The 12,583-nt window shown below is 39.1% G+C and overlaps 1 protein-coding gene across 1 annotated transcript in view; it reads left to right on the top strand.

Moving 5' to 3' along the window:
* The window catches only part of LOC134542063 (striatin-3), a 44,220-nt gene that overhangs the window by 14,604 nt on the left and 17,033 nt on the right, over positions 1-12,583 (top strand). The window contains exons 4-10 of the mRNA XM_063385942.1: positions 2,908-3,106; positions 3,667-3,852; positions 6,099-6,234; positions 6,767-6,912; positions 7,270-7,448; positions 8,620-8,789; positions 9,427-9,594. Of these exons, the coding sequence (XP_063242012.1) occupies positions 2,908-3,106; positions 3,667-3,852; positions 6,099-6,234; positions 6,767-6,912; positions 7,270-7,448; positions 8,620-8,789; positions 9,427-9,594 (1,184 nt within the window). The remainder of the gene's footprint in view (positions 1-2,907; positions 3,107-3,666; positions 3,853-6,098; positions 6,235-6,766; positions 6,913-7,269; positions 7,449-8,619; positions 8,790-9,426; positions 9,595-12,583) is intronic.

Raw genomic sequence — 12,583 nt, 5'->3', positions numbered from 1 at the left:
CCTTTCCATTTGTTCAGAGCCACGCAAAATACAGCAAATTACAAACAGTAACATATCTCAGAGGTATTGTACTTAACATTGCGTACTTACCTTTGTTTTCCAGGAGTCGTTTGTGGTTCATCTGGTCTCTCTCTAATGTCTCTTCTAATTCTTTCATAGACGCCCTGCTCACTCCCGTGTACTTAACAACTCTCTGAGTAGCTTTGTTCAAAGGAACAAGAAAACATTTATTTCGTGATTCTTCATCACAAGGTTCAACAACACTCCTTATTATTTCTCTTTCCTTGCTATGAATAACTTTCTTAAATCTCTTCGGCCGCGCGTTACTTTCCATTGTTCACAGTCCTGTCACTACTGCAGCGCAGCTTGTAGGCGGGGCCAACTTTCTCTTCTACCCCGACCTCCCCTCGCAAAAGGGTTTCCTCACCCCCGCGCTGGTAGCCCTCACGAGTTCTGGCGACTACAGTAGTGATGAATATTAAGGGATAATATAAATTTTTTTATAGTTATATTATCATTTTATAAGGGAATCAAAGTCATACTTGATGTTTTTGACGCTACTAGATAAAATAACATTGGTATTGTAGCCAAAGCCTGACTTATGGGCCTTGTCCACAATGTGAACACCCAGCTAGGAGCAGCACTTAAAAGTACCAACACAAATTCGCGTAATTTTTGTCAATCACGCACGGTACTTAACCTGCTGTTCCCAACCTCATTGGATGTTCCTAAAACTAAATTTATCAGAAAGAGTAAATGTGGGAGACAAGTCTCAAAGTTATTTTTATTCACTTTTTTTTTCTTTGATAGGCATACACTTCAGCTTTAAGCATGTTGGAACTACACACAGATATATTGTACATAATAGCCAAGTAAAATAGGGCACATCATGATGAAAAAGAATAGTTAAAAAATTACTGAAATATGATCTTAATGCTGGCATATGTAGTTGATGTTATGATAAAATTAATTTAAGGGAGAAGTGAAATTTTATTTTTTTTCCTCTCTTTTTTATCATATCAGTTTTCTTGTAGGTGTTAATTTTGCATTACAAATATGAAGAGATTGAATTGGCTTCTTAAAATTTTGAGACAACAAATAATAAATATCCAGTGTTGTTTGTATGAGATATGCTTGTTAGATGTTAAAAGAAAAAAAGATTTTGAGTGCGCCTTGCAAATTCTCTCTCGTGAATCAATTTATTTTATTAATTGATTATTCAATCATAATTTTACCCATCACTAAATACCGTTAGCCCATTGCCTTATATACCTCTTGGTTGGGAGGGGAGTGGAAGTAGGGGTGGTAGCGAAGGGTGTGTAGGGAATGCACTATACATGTCCCCTTGTCAAAGGAGGGAGAGTTGTTGGCAGCTGATGCCAGTACATCATGTTGCCGGTGTACTTTGATTGTGGTAACCAGCATTATGATGTACATACAGTGCATTCCAGCTAAACTTAACATTTTTTTATCAACTTCTGAGAATAATTCAAACAACAAATTCAAAACATTTGTTTTAAACATAGCCTGCCTTACACATAGTCCAGTTAAAATGTTTTTGGACAGGAAATTTCTTAATCCGACATATTACTGATGGAAATAAAATGCTTTGTTAGAGTTATAGAACAAGAAGGTTCAGATAGTTGTAATGCATGTTTAGCGGGTAAAGGTTTGTATCACATATCTAAGTTTATCCCTTTATCTTTATGGCATGATCATGTATGCATTGAACTTTTGGTACGTGATGCTTGCTGTTTTAATTTAGTACACGTCTTATAATATTACTATTATAATATACACTACTTATAATATAATAAATTATGATCGTAAGTTGAATTTGAAAGAAAAATTTTCCACAACACCTGACATAATAAGTTTGTATTGTGATATTCAAGTTTGTTTGGGCAGGATCTTGCAAAGTACTAAATTAAAACAGCAAGCATCATGTAACACAGGATCAATGCACACAGGATCAAGTGATATACTTGGGTATGTGATATGGAACAACCACCATGTATAATCCCTCGAATACTCTTTTTATTTTATAGTACTTAATAATATCTTTGTAAGAGTTTTTATATTCATATGAAAATCTTTCATCCTCAGTGTTGTACTGAGTTTTTAATTGGTTGACTGAAACATATCAAACAGATAATTGGAACTGATGAGCTATTCACTGTATACTATGTTGTGTGAAGCATGTGATTAAACTGAATGTAGATTGCAGTAAGAATTGCTGTTAGATACTGTACAAGTAGGGACCGACTAAGTTCAGAATAATCGTGTTTTTCCCCCCATTCTTACATACAAAGAAGTTTCAAAACAATGTGTGCTGCTGAATTCTGTTCTACCAGTAGATCATCTTTTAGCATAAGATTACGAGTATGCACCTACATTTTTAGACTCTACCCCATCAGTTTGTAAATAGAAGTATTTACTAAAATTGGTAGTCTGTGTGTACAATATTGTTTTTCGTACAATAGCAAGAACTGTGTTAGTCCAGGAGTTGATTTAGTTGTATAGATATCATTTATATTTGTATGTACTGTACCAAATTCAGTTTGTTAGAAATATTCTACATTTGTGTTATCCTTTTGTAATTTTTTTTTTGGCTGTGTTTTCACCATCATGTAATGCACTGAACACATAAAATTAGGAAAACAAATGTAAATTTTAATTCAATGTTCTTTGCAACTGTGCCTTCAATGTGTTTGATGTTACACCGTTAAACATAAACACTCTGAAAATGGAGGATGCTGTAGCTATAGGGGTCCTCACTGTCCTTCAATAAAAATAAATCGTAAAAAACTAGAAATGTTTGTTTAAAGGTCTTGAAATAAAGGTGAAGTGTCATAATGTAGGCAGTTATAGGTAGTTAATGAATGTTGCTGGTGTTTGGTGCATCAGGTACCTGCAAGAGATTGGCTACACGGATACGATAATCGATGTGCGCAAGAACAGTGTGCGCTCTTTGCTGGGTCTCAACAACAACGCAGAGGGTGAAGAGAATCTGAACAATGCCTCCGTGGTGGCGGCTCTGAACGGCAACGAGTCATCAAACAAGCGGGCCAGTGAAACTCAAGGCAGGCGGACACCTGCAAAGAAGGTATGTTCATTGAGACATTGCTTCGGGAGGTGGGATTGGTTCGAAACGTGTCCGCAGGTCTTGGTTTGTGTTAACTACGTTTCAGACCAGCCCGGCGAGGCAGTCCGAAAGTAACAAGTCAGAAAATAAAAAACACGTGGAAAATATTTTAATGTGCAGTTGGCACTGAGTAATAATGTTGCTCTGCAGTTTGAATCATCTGGGTCTGTAATAAGTATGACCGAGTGTGTTATAGTTAGGGACTGGAAAAATTCGCGGGTTCAGTGACCTGTAGGATGAACTCCATAGTTCTACGTACACACGGTCAAATTTCACCCACTCATTGGCTGCTATCTTGTGAGACGTCCTAACGTAGCAGCCTGTGATTCGATACAGCTTTGGTAGAGTCTCTCACATTGGCTCAGAGTTATCCAGGTGAGTTGTGAGCCAATAGCAGAGGCAGCACTGAGGTATAACTATTTGTATTTTAGCCTATCGCGAAATGAATTCACGAATTTTTCCGGTCTCTAGTTATAGTGTAACCACTTGTTCTGAAAGGGCGGACTCTGTGCCTTGTGCAGCCCCAGCCGTCGTCGCTCGCGGAAGCCATGATCCTGGAGACGGAGGCTGCAGTGATGGCCAACTTCGAGTTCCTCGCGCAGGCAGACGTTGACATGGACGAAGACGACTACATGAACGATGACTTGGACGATGTGCAGGAATTGGACGACCAGGACGACGTGAAGAGCGGCAAGCGCAAAGGAAAGGTTTGTAATTTAAACTGCCTTCACACTTCAGAGTATGTTAAACTGACCAGAATAACTTACTTGATGTATCTAATAGTTCCTCCAATCAGCTTACAATTTTTATACCTACCTCTGACTCTCAGCCAGCACTTTTTCCCCCCGATCGCAAGTAGGAAATGTGGCGGACGTTGTCGTGAGCAGTGGGTTTTCCCTTGATACTCCCGTTTCCCCCACCCATTTATTCCGCGAGTGTTCTATTAGCATCTCGTCAAGAGCATGTGCAGAATATTTCAAGAAAGGGGCGGGGGGGGGGGGTGATAGAATCACTTTACCCGCTGTTTGCTTTCAAATTCCCTTTTGTTGGTGGGAATGATGTGAGGGGCCTTTGTCATCTCTAAGACATTAAGCTCAATCCATTTCTTATAACATTTAGCGTAACTCACCTTATCCCCCCTTTCCTCCTCATTCCATTTACTTAATTTCTCTCCTCCTCTTTCACCCACTTTATCACTTTTAATTTCTACTTTTGTTTTCACCTCTTTCATCATCTCTATATTTATTTTTATTTTTGTCCATTAAAACGTACAATATAAGCTAATCGTCACTGCTTTTACACAATGGTATCGGATTTTCATCATCAACTCAACCCTTTCCCTAAACTGCACCAGTGTAGAGCTGGATGGGATAGAAAATTTTGGTTTGCGAAAATTTTGATGGAAGGGGGAGAAATTCCAGCGGGAAACCAGGTGGGATTGGGAATTACTTTAGGTTATAAATGTCAAAAATTTCGATACTATTTCAAAAGGAAAAAGTTGTCCTTTTTATTGTGTAGGCCCAAAATCTAGTAATTATACAAGTGTAAATAATGCTGGTTATTTTCAAGGGAACCAAAATACCACATAATAGGGCTAACATAATTAAATTTTATGCCAAACATAAAAATAACAAGAAGCCTAATTGATGAAACTGTGATCAAATTAGCTTATATTTACACTTATATCTCAAATTATTTACTTATTTACGATGGCCACATACCCATTCAGCAACATTACAAATATACTTTCAGCAAATTTCCACTCAATTTTGGCACTTATAATTGCATTTACGTTTATGTTGCTCTCAAGGTGCAAGTAGCAATGTTTATAGTGTCATAGATACATGTAGCAAGTAGGCTACATGATGGTAGACAGTTTCAACTTTTGTTTTCACATTATTGTTTTTGTTGATGTAGTCCATGATCGAAGCATTTTTTGTACATATTTTCTGATTCTGTGCGATATATTTTTTATTTTGTGAAAGTTCAGTTATTCAAAAAGTCATCACTCATCAAGTTTAACCGTGTGAAACATAAAAATAAAATAATAACCTGGAATGACACATACACACTTAAGTCAAATAATTCACCACCGTAATGGATTTTTTTATATGTATAATTTCACTGTCAAAAATGTTGGCGTGTCGTGACATAACATGTCTAAAATCCTTATTTTCAATTGTGAACAACATACGTTCCACTACTATTTCGTCAGTTATGAAATAACTTCTATTATTTGTTGTATTGTTCAAATGCTTAATAATGTACTTGTTTACGATGGTGCTTGTGAATATTTTATACGCCACCCTAAATAGTTAAAGTTTTAACTGTTAAACTTTTTTTTTTTGGATCGTGAGTATGTATTGAATCAGAGTAGGGTGCAGTGTGTTCTTTGAAAATAGATTTTTTTTTTAAACAAGTTTGGCTTATGGATGTACGACCAAAATAAAATCTGGAAATAGAAAATAATTAATTTCCCACCTGATGTTTCAGGGAAGACACATCGAAAAACCGGGATCCCATCCATCTTTACACCAATTCCCCCCTTCCCCCTTCCTTTTTTTTAAAAATAATTTTTCTTATTTTACACCTTCACACTTGATATTTTTAATCCTTTCATTCTTTTTTTTTTCCCTTAGCTTTTTTTGTTGTCACTGACAAATTTTTTTTTTTTTTTTAACATTCGGAAAAAAAAATTCATTTAGTGTAATCAATTGACATATATTTCACAGGTTCACTTATTAATATATAAGTGCAGAATTAAGGTTTTCAGGGTGCTCAAATTACACTGAAGCAATTCTAGGTAACTGGCAGCGTGTATTCTTCTTGTACTGGTGCATTAAAACCGGACCCCACGATGAGAATATGGAACGAATTGTTTCCCCCGTGCCTTTCACCCGTTGAAACGGCAAAGTGAGTGGTAAGTAGTGACGAGGGTGAGGTGTGCTTCCAGGGCCTACTGCTGAACGAGGGCCTTGCGGACGACGTGGACGCTGAGGCGGAGGAAGTGCTGAACGAGCTGACTCTCTTGACGGAAACTGAGGAGTCTGGGGCAGACATCCACGCCCAGGGCGACCCCACCGACTGGGGTAGGCATGAAATACCCGTCCCGCTCCCTCTCGCATCACCTGCAACACGTCAGCCAGCAACATGTCAATTTAATTTCACACGGACCGACCCCGTTGCTTATTTACGTTGGTTGTCGCAGAAAATCCCCCATTAATGGACAACAGAGAATAATGCATAAAACACACGGACGACAAGCCAAAAATCAGCTTTGTCGAATGTTACATTCCTAGATAGAGATGGACGAGTCTGCAAATTTTTGGGCCGAGACGAGCCAATATGAGTTTTGTAATTGTTGTTTGTCGAATAACACCGTCGTAGACCCTCGCACAACTGCTCGGTCAACCTGAAGCTGATAATTTTTTCCTTGTTGTAGTGTTAGGCATGCATATTTATGAATGCGTGCTCTGTACCTGTTAAAGTTTCTAGTTATTTCGAAATGGGTACGTAGATTAAAGTTGCCAAATCTGAGGTGGTGGAGGTGTTTTTTTTTTTCCCCCGTGAAAGGTGTTTGCCTGCTGCCCGGTGTTGGAAGTGTGTTGACGGTGCGTGCAGGAAGCACCGGGCTGGCGTTCCAGTCGGGGGCGGGCCACCGACGGCAGATCGGGGGCCTGGGGGACGAGGAGGGTCTGGACTCGAGCCTGGGTCTGGGCGAGCTGGCCCAGCTCACCGTGAACAACGAGGCGGAGGCTGTGTATGATGTAAGCATCTGCTGCTCGCGTAGCATCCTCTGGCTGGAAGTCGCTACCAATCACTTGTACTCAAGCGAGATGAAGTAAAAAAAAAACTTATTTTAAATGCATGAACACAATTAAAAAATTAAAAACAAACTCTCTTAAATTTTATGGAGAATAGCGACCTTACATTTTTGTGAGTTTCAAATTAATCCAAAATTCTTTTTTGCGAAAAAATGGCAATCCTGCTTTGAGTTTGTGATTGATACATATTATTCTTTAAAATATTGTTTATTCATATAATGGTAAATAACTTTAATGCTTGTGTAAATATGCATACAGTAACTTCTTTGGCTAATTATGGGCGTGTGTGTGTTTTTTTAGCAGATAGCCACTACGAAAGAGTCGTATCGGAAGACGTGGAATGCGAAGTACACCCTCCGAAGTCACTTTGATGGGGTGCGTGCCCTCGCGTTCCACCCTGTCGAGCCTGTGTTGATCACGGCCAGCGAAGACCACACGCTCAAGCTGTGGAACTTGCAGAAAACCGTACCTGCCAAAAAGTGAGATTTCATTTCTGTTTGCCTTCTAAGTAATCAGTATATAAATAGTATTGTTTCTGTTGCATGTGATGATGGAGAAGCCTCTTGGTATACATGAAAAATTATTTTATTCTGTTTGAATAACTATACATTTTTCTAAAACCTTTCCTCCTTTTCCTATTTCTCTATTCCTTTTGTTTCATTTTCATTGGCTCCTTTTTATTCCCCATCATCTTCCTCATTTTTCCTTTTCCATTATAATCCTCTTCTCTTTTTTGTCTCGTCCAAATTTTATATCCTTTTTTTCCCCTCCATTTTTTTCTCCTGTTCCTTTTCATCATCTTTTTTTACACTTCATATTTTTCTCTTTTTCTTTTTGACCTCCCTAAAATCATGAATTCTGTAGCTGTTGTGGCATTGCAGACACCTGGCCTCCCAAATTTTGCAAAGTATTCTTATGTCATGCTGATAATATAGTTGAAGGTCATGGTGACATAGTTTTTTTTTTTTTAAATTTTATCATTTGGAATTTTCTTGTAGGTAATTCTAATATTTAATTATTTTTACTTAAAATGGCTTTTTAACTGTTTTTACCAATTTTCTCACAAGTTTGGCTAGGTTACTATGTACAAAAGTGATTTTCAATATGTTATTTTATATAAAGGATCGTTTTTTTAATGTGTGTTGCATAGTGGGTTGTTGATGTTTCTAGAACATGGGACAGTGGTTTTTCTGAGAGGAAGAATGAGGCAGAGATACTGAAATGATTAGACAAATAGTTATCACATCCTTTGTTAGAGTGAGACAGATGCGTTCTCCAGGACCGAGGAGAATCAATTTTTTTTTTTTAATATATTAAATAATTTAATAGGTTTTATGTATGCCTACCCTACCGAAATTATACTCTTCACTCGTCCCTGGACAAGAAATCTCAAATTCTAAGTTATATATATATAACCAACTTAATGTTGGAGTCGGTCAAAATTGTCACTGGAAGTCAGGGAGAAACCCCTGGTAAAGCTGTGAAATTTCAAGTTTGGTAGCTACTGTGTTTTAATAGAGTTTATTCTTCTTGCTTATGCACGCAAGTGAAATTGTAACTTGGAAGTTTGTTCTCCTCTAGAAGGTAGGTACGTGGTTGCGCACAATGGTGGCGGAAGTGTGTGGCTCAGAGGTGCCGTGGCATGCGCAGGTCGGCCTCCCTTGATGTGGAGCCGCTGTACACGTTTCGACGGCACACCAGCGCCGTGCTGTGCCTGGCCATGAGCGCGACCGGCGAGCAGTGCTACTCGGGGGGCCTGGACGGCCACATATACTGCTGGAACCTGCCCTGCGCCAACATCGACCCCTACGACTCCTTCGGTAAGCGAGCCTTCCCCGCCAACGGAACACTGCGTTTCGCCTTTGAATATATATACTGTATAGAAGTCGCGAGTGGATAGGATTTACTCTACGTTTTTCAGAAGCATATGATGAGCAGCTTGGGAACTTCACCGCTGCAGTGCGCTGCCGTAACGCCCTGTATCGTCTTAGTTGTTATTTACACGTTAGAGCGCAGCACTGTCGCCAGCTGTCATTCCCCGCACCCCCCATCTATCATTCACTGCAGCTCAAGGTCGTTCAACGTGAGGGGGAAGGGGTGTTTGAAGAGTTCGACATTTGTCTGCTAGGGACCACCACAAGTTGATGCCCTAGAGATGGTGGTGATTGCGGCGGTGAATTAACCAACTACCTCAAAACCGTATTAGAAATTTTAACCTGGGCTGGCGACTTCTATACAGTATATATATATTCAAAGGTTTCGCTGAGTATTTTAAAATAGCTGCCACTAGTGTGTGAAGTGTTGTTTCGCACTCCCGACTGTCCCCGAGGGCAAGACAGGAGCGGCCTCCCGAGAGTCTTCCTCGTTGGCATCTCGCCCAGTATGCATGAGGCGCTGCAGGCGGCTGGACTGGCTAGGCCCCCGAACACCCTCCCGCGACGGTGCCTGTGCTTGCAGACCCGGGCGTGCTGACGGGCAGCATGGACGGCCACACGGACGCCGTGTGGGGCCTCAGCATACACTCCCAGCGGCTGCAGCTGCTGTCGTGCTCGCCCGACGGCACGGTCAAGCTGTGGTCGCCGACCAGCAAGGTGCCTCTGCTCACCAGCTACGCCTCGGAGCCGGGTGAGTCCCGCCTTCCGTGCAGCCCTTCATATCGTCATTGATGGCGTGAATCCTAACCTTCTAATTAGTGAAGGGCCATACAATTACTGATACATTTCTTTATCAAATCAGAAAACTGATAAAACAGCAATTCAGTACTTTTTGTAAACTATCTCAACACAAGTACCCTGTTTTATCGCATATTCGTCGCACTGATATTTTAGGGGTAATCAAATTTTGGAGAGAGAAAAAAAACCTCTTGCGCAAATGTCACATGATGTTTTTGGTCCCGCTATTAGATTCCGAGCGCTTTGTGTAAGTATCTTTTCCGTATAAAAGTAGAAATCTAATATTTATTCGGACATTACCACTTACTTATTTAATTAACGGAAATACAAAGTTGTCTGATCTGTAAATTTTCTTTCAAACCCAGCACCCATAAAAATCGCATCACTCCCTTATACATTGCGAGGAGTTGGGAAATTGACTATGGCGGCTATTTTATCACTATCCATGATTAATTCACCTTCTTTCACGATATACCCCAAAAATATTTTTTCATTCTGGCCCCAACAAATTTTTTCTGGGTTGACAGTAAAACCAGCTTCCCTTAATTTTTGAAGTACTTTCCTAATGTGCTCAAGATGTTCGTCAAAGGAGTGTGAAAAAATTCAAATATCATCTAAGAAAATGATAACGAACTCATATTGGAACTCCTGTAAAATATTACCCAATATACGGGATAAACATTGGGCCCCAAACGGAACTATTTGCCATTCAAAATGCCCCCATGGGGTAACAAAACCTGTAAATTTCTGGCTATCCTTGTCCAGAACACATTGATGAAACGCAGAATTTAAATCAAGCACTGTAAAGAATTTTACTTTACCGAATATTGCAATATGATCTCTAACTTTGACATGGGGAACGGGTCCAATTTTTACCCTATCATTTAGCACGCGATAATCCAAAACTAGCTTGTATTTACCCTTTTTCTTTTTGTCAACCAAAAAAGCAGGTGAAGCAAAATTAGATTTTGAAGGAGTAATAATGTCATTATTGAGCAAATCACCTATAATTTCACGAAAGGCTTGAATTTTAGGAGGCGCACATTGGTACGGGGCACATTTAATGGGGGTTTCACCATCATGACAATTTTATACGGCATTAAGGTGCACTTACCAATCTTGGTGGTGATCACATCATTATATTCCTCACTTAGTCGTTGTATTTGTAGCACCTGCTCCCCATTTAACCTTCCTTTCAAACCTTCCATACCTCCACAAACCACCTTTCCTCTTCGCCTGTTTCCCCATAATGCTATCCTAATTTTCTCATTAAACCCAAATTTAAGTACTTTCCTCCTACAATCAACAATGGCTTGGCTTTCCATCAAAAAATCCATACCCAAAATCACATTGTGTCCTAAGTAAGGAATTACCCAAAATTTACGTGTCCAAGACAAATGCTCCAATTTAAAATGCAGAGTTACTCTCATTTTAACTTTATGCTCTTTACCATTAGCCAACTGTACTAACAGTTCGTCACTGCATTCTATTTTATATTTTAAATGTTTATTTGCACGAACTAAATCGGCCAAAAATTTTTGCTGTACAAAACTACAACTAGCCCCAGTATCTATTAACCCTTCTATTTCCTGTCCATACAACAGAGCTTTAACACAAAGACCTTGGGAAGCTCTCATCACCGCCAAAGTGTGCTTGTTATTAAACCAATACTTTCTAATGTCCTTTTTGAACCTACACCTTTTACTCAGGTGTCCCCTTTTATTGCAATACCCACACACACGGCTTTGTTCGTCACCACCCCATTGACCTTATTTTTACAATTTCGGGCGAAATTCCACATTTAAAACAATAATTATCAACTTTCATTTCTGTGCTGTTTTTATAAAATTTGGGCTTGGGATGTACAACAACCTTAATTTTATCAAATTCCTGCTTAGCATAAAATATATTATCCACCTTAATAGCCCATTGGTTCAGCTCTGCCAAATTATTTGGCCTGCCTACGAACGCGCATTCATGTCTAACTGCAGGGTTCATATTCTCCAAAATCAACGAAAAAAAATTTTCATCATCTAACTTAACATCAAAAACACTCACATGATTTGTTATATCCTGAACAAACTCCACAGTACTTTCATTCTCTCGTTGAAAACAGAAAATCAACCCGTGTATCAAATTTTCTTTAACTCTTTTGGGACAGAGATGCTCCCACAAATTATTTTTTACAATGGCTTAACTAGCAAATTCTTTAATTCCAAAGGTAACAACGTCTCTGGAAATCCCGCTACATCTACTAGAAATGCACAAAAGAAATTCCTGTTAATTCGCAAAAAATTGGTTATTTTTAATGGATTGTACACCCAAACAAAATTTAACAAATTGCTTAGGGTCATCTGATTGTAATGAAGGTAGCTTGTCTAATTCTTTGAAAAGTAAATTGTCCTGCATCGTAGTAGGTAAACACGTAACTTTACTTTTTTCTGACACTACTGGATTTTGAGCTAAATCCTGATTTTTTCCTCCTTTAATGTGAGTAAATTTCCTACGCTATACGTCAATGTCATTATCCGCACTAGCTTCTACTCCCGCAGCTTGCAAATTAATCAACAATTGCTCCTTTTGTAACTTGTAAATCCAGGTAACTGCCATTATGCTGAAAAACGAAAAAATCAAAAAAGGCCAAAGCCTATGCCAAGCAGAGTCGCGTAGGTTGTAACCCACCTTCCGTCCAACATGGAAGGGGGGGTTGCGTCCCCGACAAACACTGGGTAAATACAATTAAAAATATGAAATACCAAAAAAAATTTAAGAGCTCAAAAAAATCAACCCCTCTATTTACCCAAGTTGTCGAGCCAAAAATAGAAATGTTATCAAACAAATTATAGGCTAGTCTTTGGCTAATAGTAATAGTAGTAGTAAATGTTGGCTGCTCAAAAGAATGTTGCCACCATAATGTATGAAGGTTGAATGTAGCAAGATGA

Source organism: Bacillus rossius (genome assembly GCF_032445375.1).
Source record: "Bacillus rossius redtenbacheri isolate Brsri chromosome 4 unlocalized genomic scaffold, Brsri_v3 Brsri_v3_scf4_2, whole genome shotgun sequence".
Taxonomy (NCBI): domain Eukaryota; kingdom Metazoa; phylum Arthropoda; class Insecta; order Phasmatodea; family Bacillidae; genus Bacillus; species Bacillus rossius.
Note: the sequence above shows the minus strand (reverse complement) of the source record. Positions and strands in the feature narration are given on the sequence as shown.